General features: G+C 42.6%; 2 protein-coding genes across 2 annotated transcripts; one reads left to right on the forward strand and one right to left on the reverse strand.

Moving 5' to 3' along the window:
• Nucleotides 1-477: 477 nt before the first annotated feature.
• ccnb1 (cyclin B1) lies at nt 478-3,962 on the reverse strand. Its single transcript, XM_079179448.1, has 9 exons — nt 3,891-3,962; nt 3,502-3,630; nt 2,776-2,889; nt 2,484-2,672; nt 2,236-2,394; nt 1,848-2,084; nt 1,610-1,750; nt 1,299-1,409; nt 478-1,158 (listed from the first exon to the last, which is right to left on the reverse strand). The coding sequence occupies exons 1-9, from the start codon at nt 3,909-3,911 to the stop codon at nt 1,054-1,056; spliced, it is 1,206 nt and encodes a 401-aa protein (XP_079035574.1). The 5' UTR covers nt 3,912-3,962; the 3' UTR covers nt 478-1,053.
• Nucleotides 3,963-5,377: 1,415 nt separating this feature from the next.
• On the forward strand, nt 5,378-11,084 carry LOC306710411 (AN1-type zinc finger protein 5-like). The gene is made up of 6 exons (XM_079178936.1): nt 5,378-5,562; nt 7,652-7,832; nt 7,957-8,104; nt 8,455-8,558; nt 8,818-8,937; nt 9,593-11,084. The coding sequence occupies exons 2-6, from the start codon at nt 7,676-7,678 to the stop codon at nt 9,739-9,741; spliced, it is 678 nt and encodes a 225-aa protein (XP_079035062.1). The 5' UTR covers nt 5,378-5,562; nt 7,652-7,675; the 3' UTR covers nt 9,742-11,084.
• Nucleotides 11,085-11,535: the final 451 nt, after the last annotated feature.

Below are 11,535 nucleotides of genomic sequence, written 5' to 3' on the forward strand. Positions count from 1 at the left end.
TTACCCAAGTGTACCTTAAGGGGAAAAAAAAAAAAAAGTCATAAAGACCATCTAAACAAACATCTGGGTCTTTGCTCTGAGACTCATTTTAGGTCTGCAATAAAAGAATCTGTCTAGCTCTACAGGAGTTAAAGCAGTACATCTCAGACTGGATTAGCGGCATTCATAACTGGTGTAATTAAAGATTTACAACAAGATTGTACCAACAGAACATGGTCTAAAGACACGTTTGTATTGTCGACACAGCAAAAGGCTTTTCATCTGGTTACAAGAAATAAATATAAGTAAGTGATGCCCTTCAATGAAGCAGCTCTGAGAACCTTTCCCCTGATTTACACATCAACTGAACTATATGATCAGTTTCTAGATTCTCTGGTCACGCCGACACTGGGCAGAAGTGGAGGCTCACAGGGGAAGCAACTCTGAGCTTAGAGCTCCCTCTAGTGGTGATCAACATTAGTGACAAGGGAGCACAAGTCTGGTTTGAACCATTTAATAGAGGCTTTAAGAACAACAGTCAAGAATGTAAAACCATTAAAACATTGCTGTACATTTTACACAGATTAATAAAAATATCCCATTTAAAAGAAAAGAAAAGCCACACCCATCCACTGGCCCCTTTATTGGGGACCATGTTAAAGCATGCCTCAAGTTTTACATTTGCAGCCACTTGGCAGTTTCTTAGCAATAAAAATAGCTTGTCCGGGATAAAATGTAGTCAAAGATAAAGAGATTTCAGTTGGCAAGTAGTGCATTAATGAACGGTGTGAAAAGATTGCAGCAGACTAATCTTTGATGCCGACTGAATCTCATGTCAGGTTCACTACAGACCGAGACATTTCCCAAGACTAAACTGCCATCATGTGGGCTATGCACTCGACAAACTTTTAGCATGCTTTAAAAAAAAAAGAGATCAGTAAAAAGTACACATGATATTCAGTAGGTTATCATGCAAACCACTGACATGGTCCTTGGCGTGCAGCTCCTTCAAACACATTAAAAACTTTAAGTTACAACTGTACATATCAGCACATGGTGCCAAACGCGGTCACCTCACTCTGTGATCTGCTTCGCAAGATCCTTCACCACTGAAGACTTAAGCTGTGCGATGGTGGCAATCCTCAACTGCTTCGAAGTAGAGTACTTGCCTTTAATAGCCTGCAAGAAAGCAAAGTCAGAAGTTACACTTCAGATATTTATTGGCCATGTAATATTAAGGATCTTCAATGTTGTGCCATTTGGCCAGGATTCAGTTCAAACCAAGAAGTGAACAGTTTGTTGTTTAAATTAACACTTACCATGTGCTTGGTCAGCCCATCGTTCACCTTCACAACATTCTTGGCAATGTGTGCCATCACAGGAATCAAACTCTCTGCTGTGTAGTCCATGTAGTGCTGCAGTGTCACATCCTGAGGAGACACATGACGGACAAGTTTACCTTCCGAAGACCATTACAGCTTCAGATCAAGATTAACAAAAGGATGTGTTATTTATAATGAACCATCTAAAACGCCCAACTTTGTATAACTGGTCACAATTCTTGAAACAAAGTAGCCTTGACAAGTCTTGTTAGTATCTGAGCTGCAAGAGTTGGAATACGGAAACTCACCCAGTCACCAGCATCCAAGATCTTGAGGGTAAGAGCCAAAGAAGCACTTGCAATCATGGAAGGTGGGAAGTGAACCATCTCGTAATCGACCATGGTGAGCTCCAGGAGGTATTTGGCCAGGGTGTGTTGCTCAGCAGTTACCTGGGGAGGAGACAAGCCAGGAATGTTAGCAGCTGGTAAACTGACAAAGCGGTTACTGAATCAGTCTTACTGCTGGTTTAAAGGTGCAGCTACAAACCTCGTGAATCTTTGAAGCCCTTCTTAGGAACTGCAGGGGAAGAGGGCGGCCCAGTTGGAACTTGAGCACCCGGAGAATGGTCATCTCCATGTCTCTGATCTGGGCGGTGGTGTAGGCCCGGTCTGTCACGTAGGCAAAGTCGGAGATCTCTGGGGGATACATCTCCTCGTATTTGGAAGCAAGGAACATGGCGGTGACGCCGACCAGCTGCAGCTGCTTCTTGGGGACTGGATTATCCTGCGAGAGGCGCAGTCACATGCAGAGTTTAGAAACACGGGCGGCTTGTTCAACTTCAGTAGAACGCGAGGATTTTTTTTAGGCTATACGGTAGCAGCATTTCAGGCAGAGCAGTAACCCCGATGGGGTTAAGTTTGATACAGTTCCTCACCTGAAGAAAGCGGTCAATAACTCCCACGGTCATGTACATCGTCTCCTGCAGCAGACGGAACTTCAGGCTCACTTGCACTAGCCAGTCAATGAGAATGGCCCGCATGTTGCCAGTCACCTCCTGACCCTGCAGGTAAGAGAGTCTGACGTTCTGCTCAATCTGAGGAGACAGGAAACTGGTTAAAAGGGAGAAAAAAAAAAAAGAAAGTGAAAGGTGGGATAACTTTAAAAAAAAATATGTTTGCTTGCCTCAAGCTGTCTGAGGTACTTGTAGATATCTTTGACATATTCGCTGCAGAGCATGGGGTTTTCGTAGTCGTCTGCATCCACATCTCGGACAGTGGCGTGAAGCATGACATCAGAAAACGCTTGGCAGAGGTCAGCAGGCGCACAGCCAGAGGTCTCCATCGGCGTGGGGGATGCTGGCTCAGGGAGAACCTGGAACCATGGAAAGCCCAACAAGAGTTCAAACTAACTGAAGCAACACACCCGGCAGTCATTAGTGTCTTGATGGCCAGATAGCAGCTAGCATACAACTCACCTGCACCTCGGGCTCAGGCTGAGCAGGAACAACAATTTCTGGTTTTGGTTGTTCGACAACTGCTTTTTTGGTGGCAACTGCTCTGGTCTTCTTAGGGACCTCTGTCTTGACATTCTAAAATTAAAAAAAAGAGGGACAAGTCTGAAGTTAACACTAGAAGACAATTTCAACTTTAAGGCATTAAAAAAACAAAAACTTAAATATGGAGATTTACCAACAGACAGTGCTGGTCTGACAAAGCAGTCAGTCAATACGCAACTATGGGCTCTTTGCGCATGTAGCCTATTCCACAGCAATTCCACACTCTTTCAGACGGTAACAAAATATAGAAATCAACACACCCCATCTTAATCAAATGCAAGTAGTTGCATAAGGTGGCAACATTCCTGGCACATTTCCAAATGCGTTAAAACTTTCGCCCCACACATTTAGGTCTTCTATGGGCACAGTTATTAATTCAGTATATAAGGCTTTACTTAAGCAACATGCAGACATGAAAATCCCACAAGACACACAAATCTCCTTTAAGTCGATGCATTAAGTTAGCCAGCCCACAAAGCTAACGTTAGTAAGACTTGTAACTGCACGGCTATATGGTTGGTCATTTTGCATTGTAGTGCTACGAAACGCCCTTCAGATAATAAGCAGAATTATTTAATCCATCCATCGTCCAGAGATAAGACAGTTCACTCACACGAGCTTTCATAATTAAGTCACATTTTTTACCTTTTTCTGTACTTCTTTGTTAGCTGCGATGTTTCCGATTTCTCCAAGCGCAGCTCGAGGCTTCATTGTGGGCCCGGCGGCCGAGCAGGCCTTCCCACCGAGGTCAGTCCTGGTAGAAGCCAAGCGGTTCTGCAGAAAGATAAATAATTTAAAGTTTAAGTGGAATTGCATGGTACCGATTTATAATGTATTGCATTGTCTTCAGTCAAACTCCTATAATAGAACGGTTGCACGAGAACAGACCCGACAGCGAGGCACGAGGACATTTAAACTTTGCATCTAAAAAACAATATATATATAAATTCTATAAAGACAGGTTTCTTCTAAACACCTTTCCAGTCATAATACACAAGAGGATAAATAGAAAGAAAACCCTTTAAAATACGTACTCTGGTCACTCGAAGAGCCATTTCGAAATGTGGGTTGCTTCAACAGACTGGTGCGCACTCGTAATGGAGAATGATGCGGTGTAGTTTCCAGGTTTGCCGTCTTGGTTTAAATCCTCACTCGCTACAAGCTGATTGGCTGTGACCTGAATTCTCCGAGCCATTGATTGGCTGAGCGCAGCTGTATCAGATGCGTTCCCCAGACAACCAGTGGTCACGTGATTTAGATTTGCCCCTTTCCTTTTCCGGCTAAATCCTACTTATTATTTTTTTTTCTAAATTTTACGTATTTTTTAATTTCTTTGCATCAACAACATATTTAGTGAACACGTTTATATTTCCCCTTTTTGCTTGTGTGGCAAACAGGAAGAACAAAGTCCGGAAGTGAACGCATTTACATGTGTTTTCCGATAAACCCCAGATTACTCGCATGATGGCTTTGTAATCATCTTTGTAATTATTTTTTTCGATTACTTATCCCTCCCCCCACCCCAAACACAAAGACATAGACAATGATTAAATGCCAGTAATAGTAACAGTAGTAATGGGTTCCTGACTAAAATATGCCCACATACCCAATACTAGATCACCCCAAATGTTCCCAAAACAGCTATTCTGCTGTCAATCAACATATCAATTTAAGAATGCAGTTATATTGTGTGTTCGGGGATCAATATGTGGAGCTCCTTACCCACAGACCTCCAAATGTTTTTAAAAAGGGAATCAGTCATGTAGTCATGAATGCTTGTCATTGAGTTGTATGGCGTTTCTTTTACCATTGTTTGTGTTGTATTTGTATAGAGGCACAAGGAAATTGTGATTCATGTAATAAAAAAAAGAATGAACAGATCAAACATGGTATCAGCAGACAGGCCACTAAGTATTAAGTCAGGTTTAAAAAAAAAAACAACACATTTAACACATCCCCACTTTTGGAGACTGTTGTTCTGGTGCCCCCTGACCCCTGACCCCTTTGCCCCTGATCCTAGACCTGTTCAGTATTCCATCCATGTATGATGGTCCTATACCCTGAAGACTGTTCATGTCATTAACCTGTTCAATGGGAGATAAAGGCAACACGTCAACGAACAAGGTGAGACACAGAAAACTAGCAATCACAGCTCAACAGTGACAGTACAGAAGTCTATTGGAGGAGCTGGAGTTTACGAGGAGCATTTGAAGGCAACACATCCTCTCAGACTTGTTTTCTTGATCTGAAAACGTTACACGATGATACATACACGTTACACTTTCTGATTCGATGAAGATTCATTGATAAGCAACACTGAGGTTGAAGCTATGGTCTGTCTACTTTGTGAATGAAGTAGGTCTACTGTTTTGTAATGGCCTGACATCTTTCGTGGCTGTACTCCAACACTCCTGCCTTCCAATCGGAGGATCACAATTTCCGTGACGTCCACCGGAAAAAGAAAGGACGCAAACGCACCACGTAAAAGAAAACAGATGCCCCCACAAATCAGCGACAGAGGACGGCAGCGAAGTTAGCCACCAGAGCTCCCAGGCGGAGCGGAGTCTACGGTTTAGTGAGAGGACTGAACAGAGGGTCACAAACAACGACGTACCTAGACGGCCCTAGTTAGTCAGCCCCAAGATAAACGTAGTCATTCCGTCAGTCAAAAAGTTTAGAGGAAAAACATCGTTTCTCAGACACACGGTAAGTTAACCATCGTTAGTGAAACTAGTCAGCTAGCATACGTGGTTGTTTGGGAAGTTTCTGTAGTGAACAGTAAAACACTAACCATGTTAAAGTCACGTTTTAGCTGACGTTAATAGACGTTAATGTAAATGACTTCGTTCTATCGAGGATTAAATACATCTTTTTGGTTAACACGTGTCGATGAAAACTTTTTTTATCGAGCTACGAAGTTGTAATATTAAATTTAAGTTAAACATGACTAAAGCATCGTATACCAGCTACGTTAGCTACTAAACAACTACAATCGAAGCAGAATCATTAATGTCTTTGCTCTTCAACAACAGTCTGTCCACTGACTAAACATACACTGTTATAGACTGTACTTGATGCTAACGTTAATCTGGTTGGCTACATGAAGGTTTTACGATTATTTGTTGTACCGTCTTAACATATTTGATTCATGACCTTATTCCCCACGGTAATACTCGTAAAGTGGCTTTGTCAAAAGTTATTGTCAATATAATTAGTTCATCTTTAGTGGGAACAAAAACAAAGAGCAGACAAAGCGAAGGCAACAGCAGTGCTAACTCATAGCTAACCACTAGCATGCTAACATTAGCAAGATCACGAGAATCTGCTCACACGGTTGTTGTTGCTAACTCTAGTTAGCTCACAAGCAATTTAACTAAATCATCTAGAGCTTAATTGCGCTTTGGTTATCTGTGTTTTAACTTTTTTTTAATCTATACTCCGATGTGGCGATGTTCAACCTGCCAGGTGCCATGTAGCATCTTTTTTTTAAAGAAAGGCTGTAGCAGCAGCAGCCATTAGCTTGCTAGCATGACTCAGTGGATTTGACGAAGTAACCCGGCTGTGGCCCGGTGTTTGTCAGGAAGCAGCCGACATAACTGGTATTGATTACTTATAACACCCCGGTTGAGCACTTCTAAGTAGAGATGTTGTTTTTGAGCCTCGGACGAGATTCACGTTAGCATGATCCCAGAACCACTAACTACATGTTGGGGGACAGTGAGCGTCTAAACGGGCTCGTCTTTTATTGTGTGATCTACAGGTGTTGGGTCTTGTATCCATGTTATAATCTGTTTCCACAAGTCTCCTGCCCAACACCGCCCTAACTGTGTATGATTGGGCAGACTCTGTCTTTATAATATGTTTCCTCCATGTATCAGACAGCTGATAGTATTTGTTAATGGGGAAACCTCGATAGCAGCTCTCTTTACAGGATTCTAGGTATTGTCTATAATTAGAGCTGGTCTCAGTATTAAAGTAACTCGAGAGTGTGTTCCTTGGAGATCACGTTGTCACATTGCACTTCTGTGACAAAGAAAAGCCTCCATACACAGGTCCATGTGAGCCTGGAGTACTGCCTGCAGGCACACACACACACGTGAAGGTGCAGATTGCAGGGGTCAAGAGTCGACAGTTTTGGGCAGAGGAGAAGAACTCTGATGCAATTAACTGTGATGTGATTACTTTCCTTTTTGGTTACCCCATGTTTTACCAGTAATTATTAACAGTCTTCCCCCGATACTTTGACTACTATAATTATGTATTACCGTTGTCCAAAAGTTGAATGTTGTCAAAACAACAGCCAAACAAGAGTTTTGCCCAATTAAAGTATTCTAAAATTAGGGTGACAAAATGATCCCCCCCCTACTATCTTATCCAGGGTTTCAAACCACATCGCACAGTCTTCATCAGTGAAGATCAAGAAGACATTTGCATACAATGCAAAAGAACATCTTTGAAAATAGGATAAGTTGCGATCTCTCCCCGAAACCGCTATCTCATGACACTGAGGTCATGTGATGGCACCAGAGCTGTCTCAGTCACTGTGAGGTGTGAGTTCAAGCTCCACAAAAAGCTTATGAGCAGATTATTTATCGCACATACTGTTTCTAACAAGAAGTGTTTACCGGTTGATTAGATCTGTACTCTGCATTCCAGACAAGAGTCTAACTTTATCAGATTATTATTAAGCGTCATACTGAAAATGTCTTATTCTTCTGGAGGTCTATTTATAATTTCTCACGACCGGTCCTGTCCCCTGTATCACTTTAACGTGCGTCTTTGTTTGTATCCTCAGGTACACCCGGCGGCAGACCTCATCATGGCCCAGGAGACCAATCAGAGCCCGGTTCCTATGCCCTGTGCTAATGGCTGTGGTTTCTATGGCAACCCTAGGACTAATGGCATGTGCTCGGTGTGCCATAAGGAGCAGCTGTCGAGGCAGAACAACGGAGGAGTCAGTACTTTGACTGCTCTCGGTAAGACCCTGCTGTGTCCGTCACACGATTAGTTGTTTTTTTTTTGGGACGTTGGCTAAAACTCCCAACCTCAGTGTCCGACCGTAACGTGTCCGACTGTAACATTCGGTGAATTCTCCCTCAGGCGGCAGCAGTGGCCCCGCAGCCGAGGCTTCTGCCATCCAGAGGTTAGAGGCCACCTTGAATAACGCTGCAGCTGCTGCAGTCGCTGCTGCAGAGGAGGCAGCCGAGGCCGCCGCCTCTGCCTCTGCTGCGGCCACCGAGGCTTTCAGGTGAGGGGATCCCCCAGAGTACTATATATGTATATATATATATATAGTGTGTGTGTGTTTTAAACTTAACAGTCTGAACAACAGAGATTAGTTTTTAATTGTGCCACAGAGCTCTACTTAATTATAAATCTGGATGTAATTATTATTTTTTTAAAACTCAGTTTGTCAACTTAGTTTGCTAACAAAATGTTTCCACTTACATGTTGACTTAAAGGCACCATTAAACCTGAAACAATACCTCCGTAGTAGGATCTCATGAGTGTCTCTACAGCCGATAAAGACCGTTGAATATATGTAAAACGTGGTTATGTAATTATTTGTACTCATTTTGTCCTGTTTATCTGTTGCAGTGGGGTTTCTACTGCCATGTCTGTAACGCAGCAGATGACTGAGATGAGTCTCTCCTGTGAGGAGAAAGGCGCATCGGGGAGCAAAGTAGAGCTCACAGAGCCAGGTGGGTTGGATGTAAATGGTTAAATATGATTGGCCAAAATCAGATGTATCTGGTTATTTTAAGTTTAAACTCCACAAACTGTACCGTGACAATATACTGTATATTAACATTGCAATATAAAATTGCACATGCCTACATCTAATCATTTATCTCTCTCCTGATTACATACACAAGGGGGGTTTTAGTCAGAAATGATTTCTCTTTTTACAAGTCTGTCGGGTACTTTACTGAGTTAAGTGTTTTTCTTCTGCATCTCCAGTTTTGACTCAGCCCACATCCTCAGCCTCTCATCCCTCTGCTGAGCAGTCCAAAGCCCCAGAGCCCCAAAAACCCAAGAAGAATCGCTGCTTTATGTGCCGCAAAAAGGTCGGCCTTACAGGTAAGAAGTGACACCAACAACCGACTTCATGTCTCCACTAGTCCCAGGTTTATTCTTTTTCCTCTGGGTCAAGTTCTTTTAGTTTAGATATTGTAGTTTAGTAGCAGCAGCTGTGTTTCTGGCTGTAAACACATTTCGGTCAAACCAGAGCACAGCAAGCTATATGCTTATCTGCCATTTCGTCCCGCAGTCCACAGCAGAATACGAGCAGCGGATACACGTTTACTTTTCGCAATGGCTGATTTTAAAAGAAGAAGAACTTTAGTGATCCATCGCCATCTTCTGCAGCGAATGTAAAAGTAACACATTTTTGCTCGAGGCAGCAAAGAGCCAAAAAGGAGAATGACAGATAATGAGTTGAGAAGTTTATTGGTTTCACGTAGCACCTTGTTACCACGCTCATGTCCACCTCTCTCCCGCTGTTTCCCATCTATCTCTTCACTGTCAAACATATAATTAAAGTTTTCCTAGAAGGTCCTTAAAACATCTTTACAGAAGCTTCTTGCTCAAGTCCAACGTCTTGAGACTACAAAATATAGAGATCTGTCATTTTAAAAGATGAGTTTTTGTGTCATGTGTGCCAGGATGTTTACAGTCGGGGATGTTTGGTATTTGTGAGCACTTCACTGACCTGTCCTCCGCTGTGGCCTTTCAGGTTTCGACTGCCGCTGTGGGAATCTGTTCTGTGGACTTCACCGTTACTCGGATAAGCATAACTGTCCGTACGACTACAGAGCCGAAGCTGCTAACAAGATTCGCAAAGAGAACCCCGTGGTTGTTGCTGACAAGATCCAGAGAATATGAAAAGGACTCTCAGTTTGACTTTGAACACTGGGACCTATAGGTTTAAAAAAAAAAAGAAATGGACTTGAGCCCAGCCTTCTTCCTGAAGGACCTGTTTTAGTTTTTTTCCCTCGTTTGTTTCACATTCAAGACTTTTTTCCCCAGTGCATGAAAGTTCACATATATTTTCAGCTTTCATTGTTGTTTTTGTGCGTGCGTGTCTAACACTTTTGAAGGGTTGTATATGGGGGGGAGGGGGGTCCATATCATTGGAAGTGACTGCGGGAGGTTGCTGACTGAGGAGTCATTGACCTTTTTTAGAAGATGGCTGCGCTGCCTGGAAAGAGCTCGGACACTTGGGCCCGTTGGGACGCTCAAGACTTTTCCTGCTGTTCGCTGACGGCGGCCGTCTCAGCCGTGCTTGCTCTCTGCTGGCTTGAGAAGCAAAATGGTTGTTTTCCCTTTTCAGTTTTTTGACCTCCACTTCACTCTGTGGGGTCCGAGTTTAACCCTCCTTGCCTGTCAGACTTTGCGTCCTGGTAAGTTATCAGCCTCAAATGCTTCTGTGTGCCCCCCCCACCCCTCTCTCTCTCTCTAACACACAGCTCAGACATGTTGCTGAAGAGACTTTAAAAAAAAAAGAGAAAAAGAGACAGTTTGTTGCTCATATTCCTTCCCTCCCGCTGTGTGTGCGGCACTAGAAACACAACGTAGTTTAACAGTTTACTACTTTTCTTCCCTCCTGTTGATCGTGGGCTGAACGCTGTGACCCGCTCTGTGCCCCGGGATCTGACTAGCAGGCACGTCGACACCCTGCTCTGTAGGTCTTTCAAACCGATACCCGTTAAAATGTTTGTTTCCCCCCTTTTTTGATTGATTTTCCAGAAAAGTGGTGCGTGTATGCCGTGTGTTGTTGTATGACAAGTAGCCTGAACTTGTATTGATTTTTGCCTTCGGAAGGGTTTAGCTCCACTAATATTTCATCTTTTACTTCACTATTGAATGTTTTCCTCTATTTTTAATGTGAGCTGACAAGAGGTTGGGAAGTGTTGGACTGTTGCATACTGCGAATCAAACACAAGTGTGTGTGTTTGTGGGAGTAAATGTGGACGTCTGTTGTGTGAGACTGAGTGGTTGTGTGCCGCGGTGACTTAGGCCTGTGGTCGTAGGTTATTAATCATTTTCCGTTTTTGATTTATTTTTTGTTTTGGTCTGGCTGCTTAACGTGTGTTTTTTTGTTTTTGTTTTTTACCCTTTTAGTTATGCAAGTTTGTACAAACATCTTTATTTATATACTGCAGTGTGCGTAATCTTCCAATAATAAAGAAATAATTGTATGATGTAAATAAATTATGTTCACAAATATAAAATCAAGAGTTCATGGCTCTTCAGTGTGATATGTCACGGTTTTCGAAACCAAAAAATGATAACTTGTCCTTAATTTCTGAACTTTTATCCATATATATCTATATAAAGTTGTTTCACAGTGTCCACTGTCGATGGGATGAAGGTAAGAAGTTTTCTCTTTGAGTGTAAACTTTGGAACAAACAGCATTCAGGAAATGTGACCAATTCAATGTTCAGTTAGTCTGTCTTAACAGGAACGGTTCACATCAAGATCAAAATACATATATTTTTTTTCTTTTACCTGTAGTGCTTTTTATCAACGTAAATTGTTTTTGTGTTGCTGATTGCTGGAGATACTTTACGTTTAACAGGAACAGACGTTCGGTGCAACATCAGCAGATGAACCGACAGACGGCAGTAAGTAAATGTCAGGCGGTTCATCTGTTATGTGACTGGTGTCTCTGCAGG

This window comes from Pholis gunnellus, assembly GCF_910591455.1.
Source record: "Pholis gunnellus genome assembly, chromosome: 18".
Lineage (NCBI taxonomy): Eukaryota > Metazoa > Chordata > Actinopteri > Perciformes > Pholidae > Pholis > Pholis gunnellus.

Coding starts and splice junctions, on each gene's coding strand:
- ccnb1 (XM_079179448.1), bottom strand. CDS start 3,911: ATGGCTCTTCGAGTGACCAGA. Junction 3,631..3,890: donor TGGCTCTTCGAGTGACCAGA/GTACGTATTTTA, acceptor ATCTTTCTGCAG/AACCGCTTGGCTTCTACCAG. Junction 2,395..2,483: donor AGTACCTCAGACAGCTTGAG/GCAAGCAAACAT, acceptor CTGTCTCCTCAG/ATTGAGCAGAACGTCAGACT.
- LOC306710411 (XM_079178936.1), top strand. CDS start 7,676: ATGGCCCAGGAGACCAATCAGAGCCCGGTTCCTATGCCCTGTGCTAAT. Junction 7,833..7,956: donor CAGTACTTTGACTGCTCTCG/GTAAGACCCTGC, acceptor ATTCTCCCTCAG/GCGGCAGCAGTGGCCCCGCA. Junction 8,559..8,817: donor AGTAGAGCTCACAGAGCCAG/GTGGGTTGGATG, acceptor CTGCATCTCCAG/TTTTGACTCAGCCCACATCC.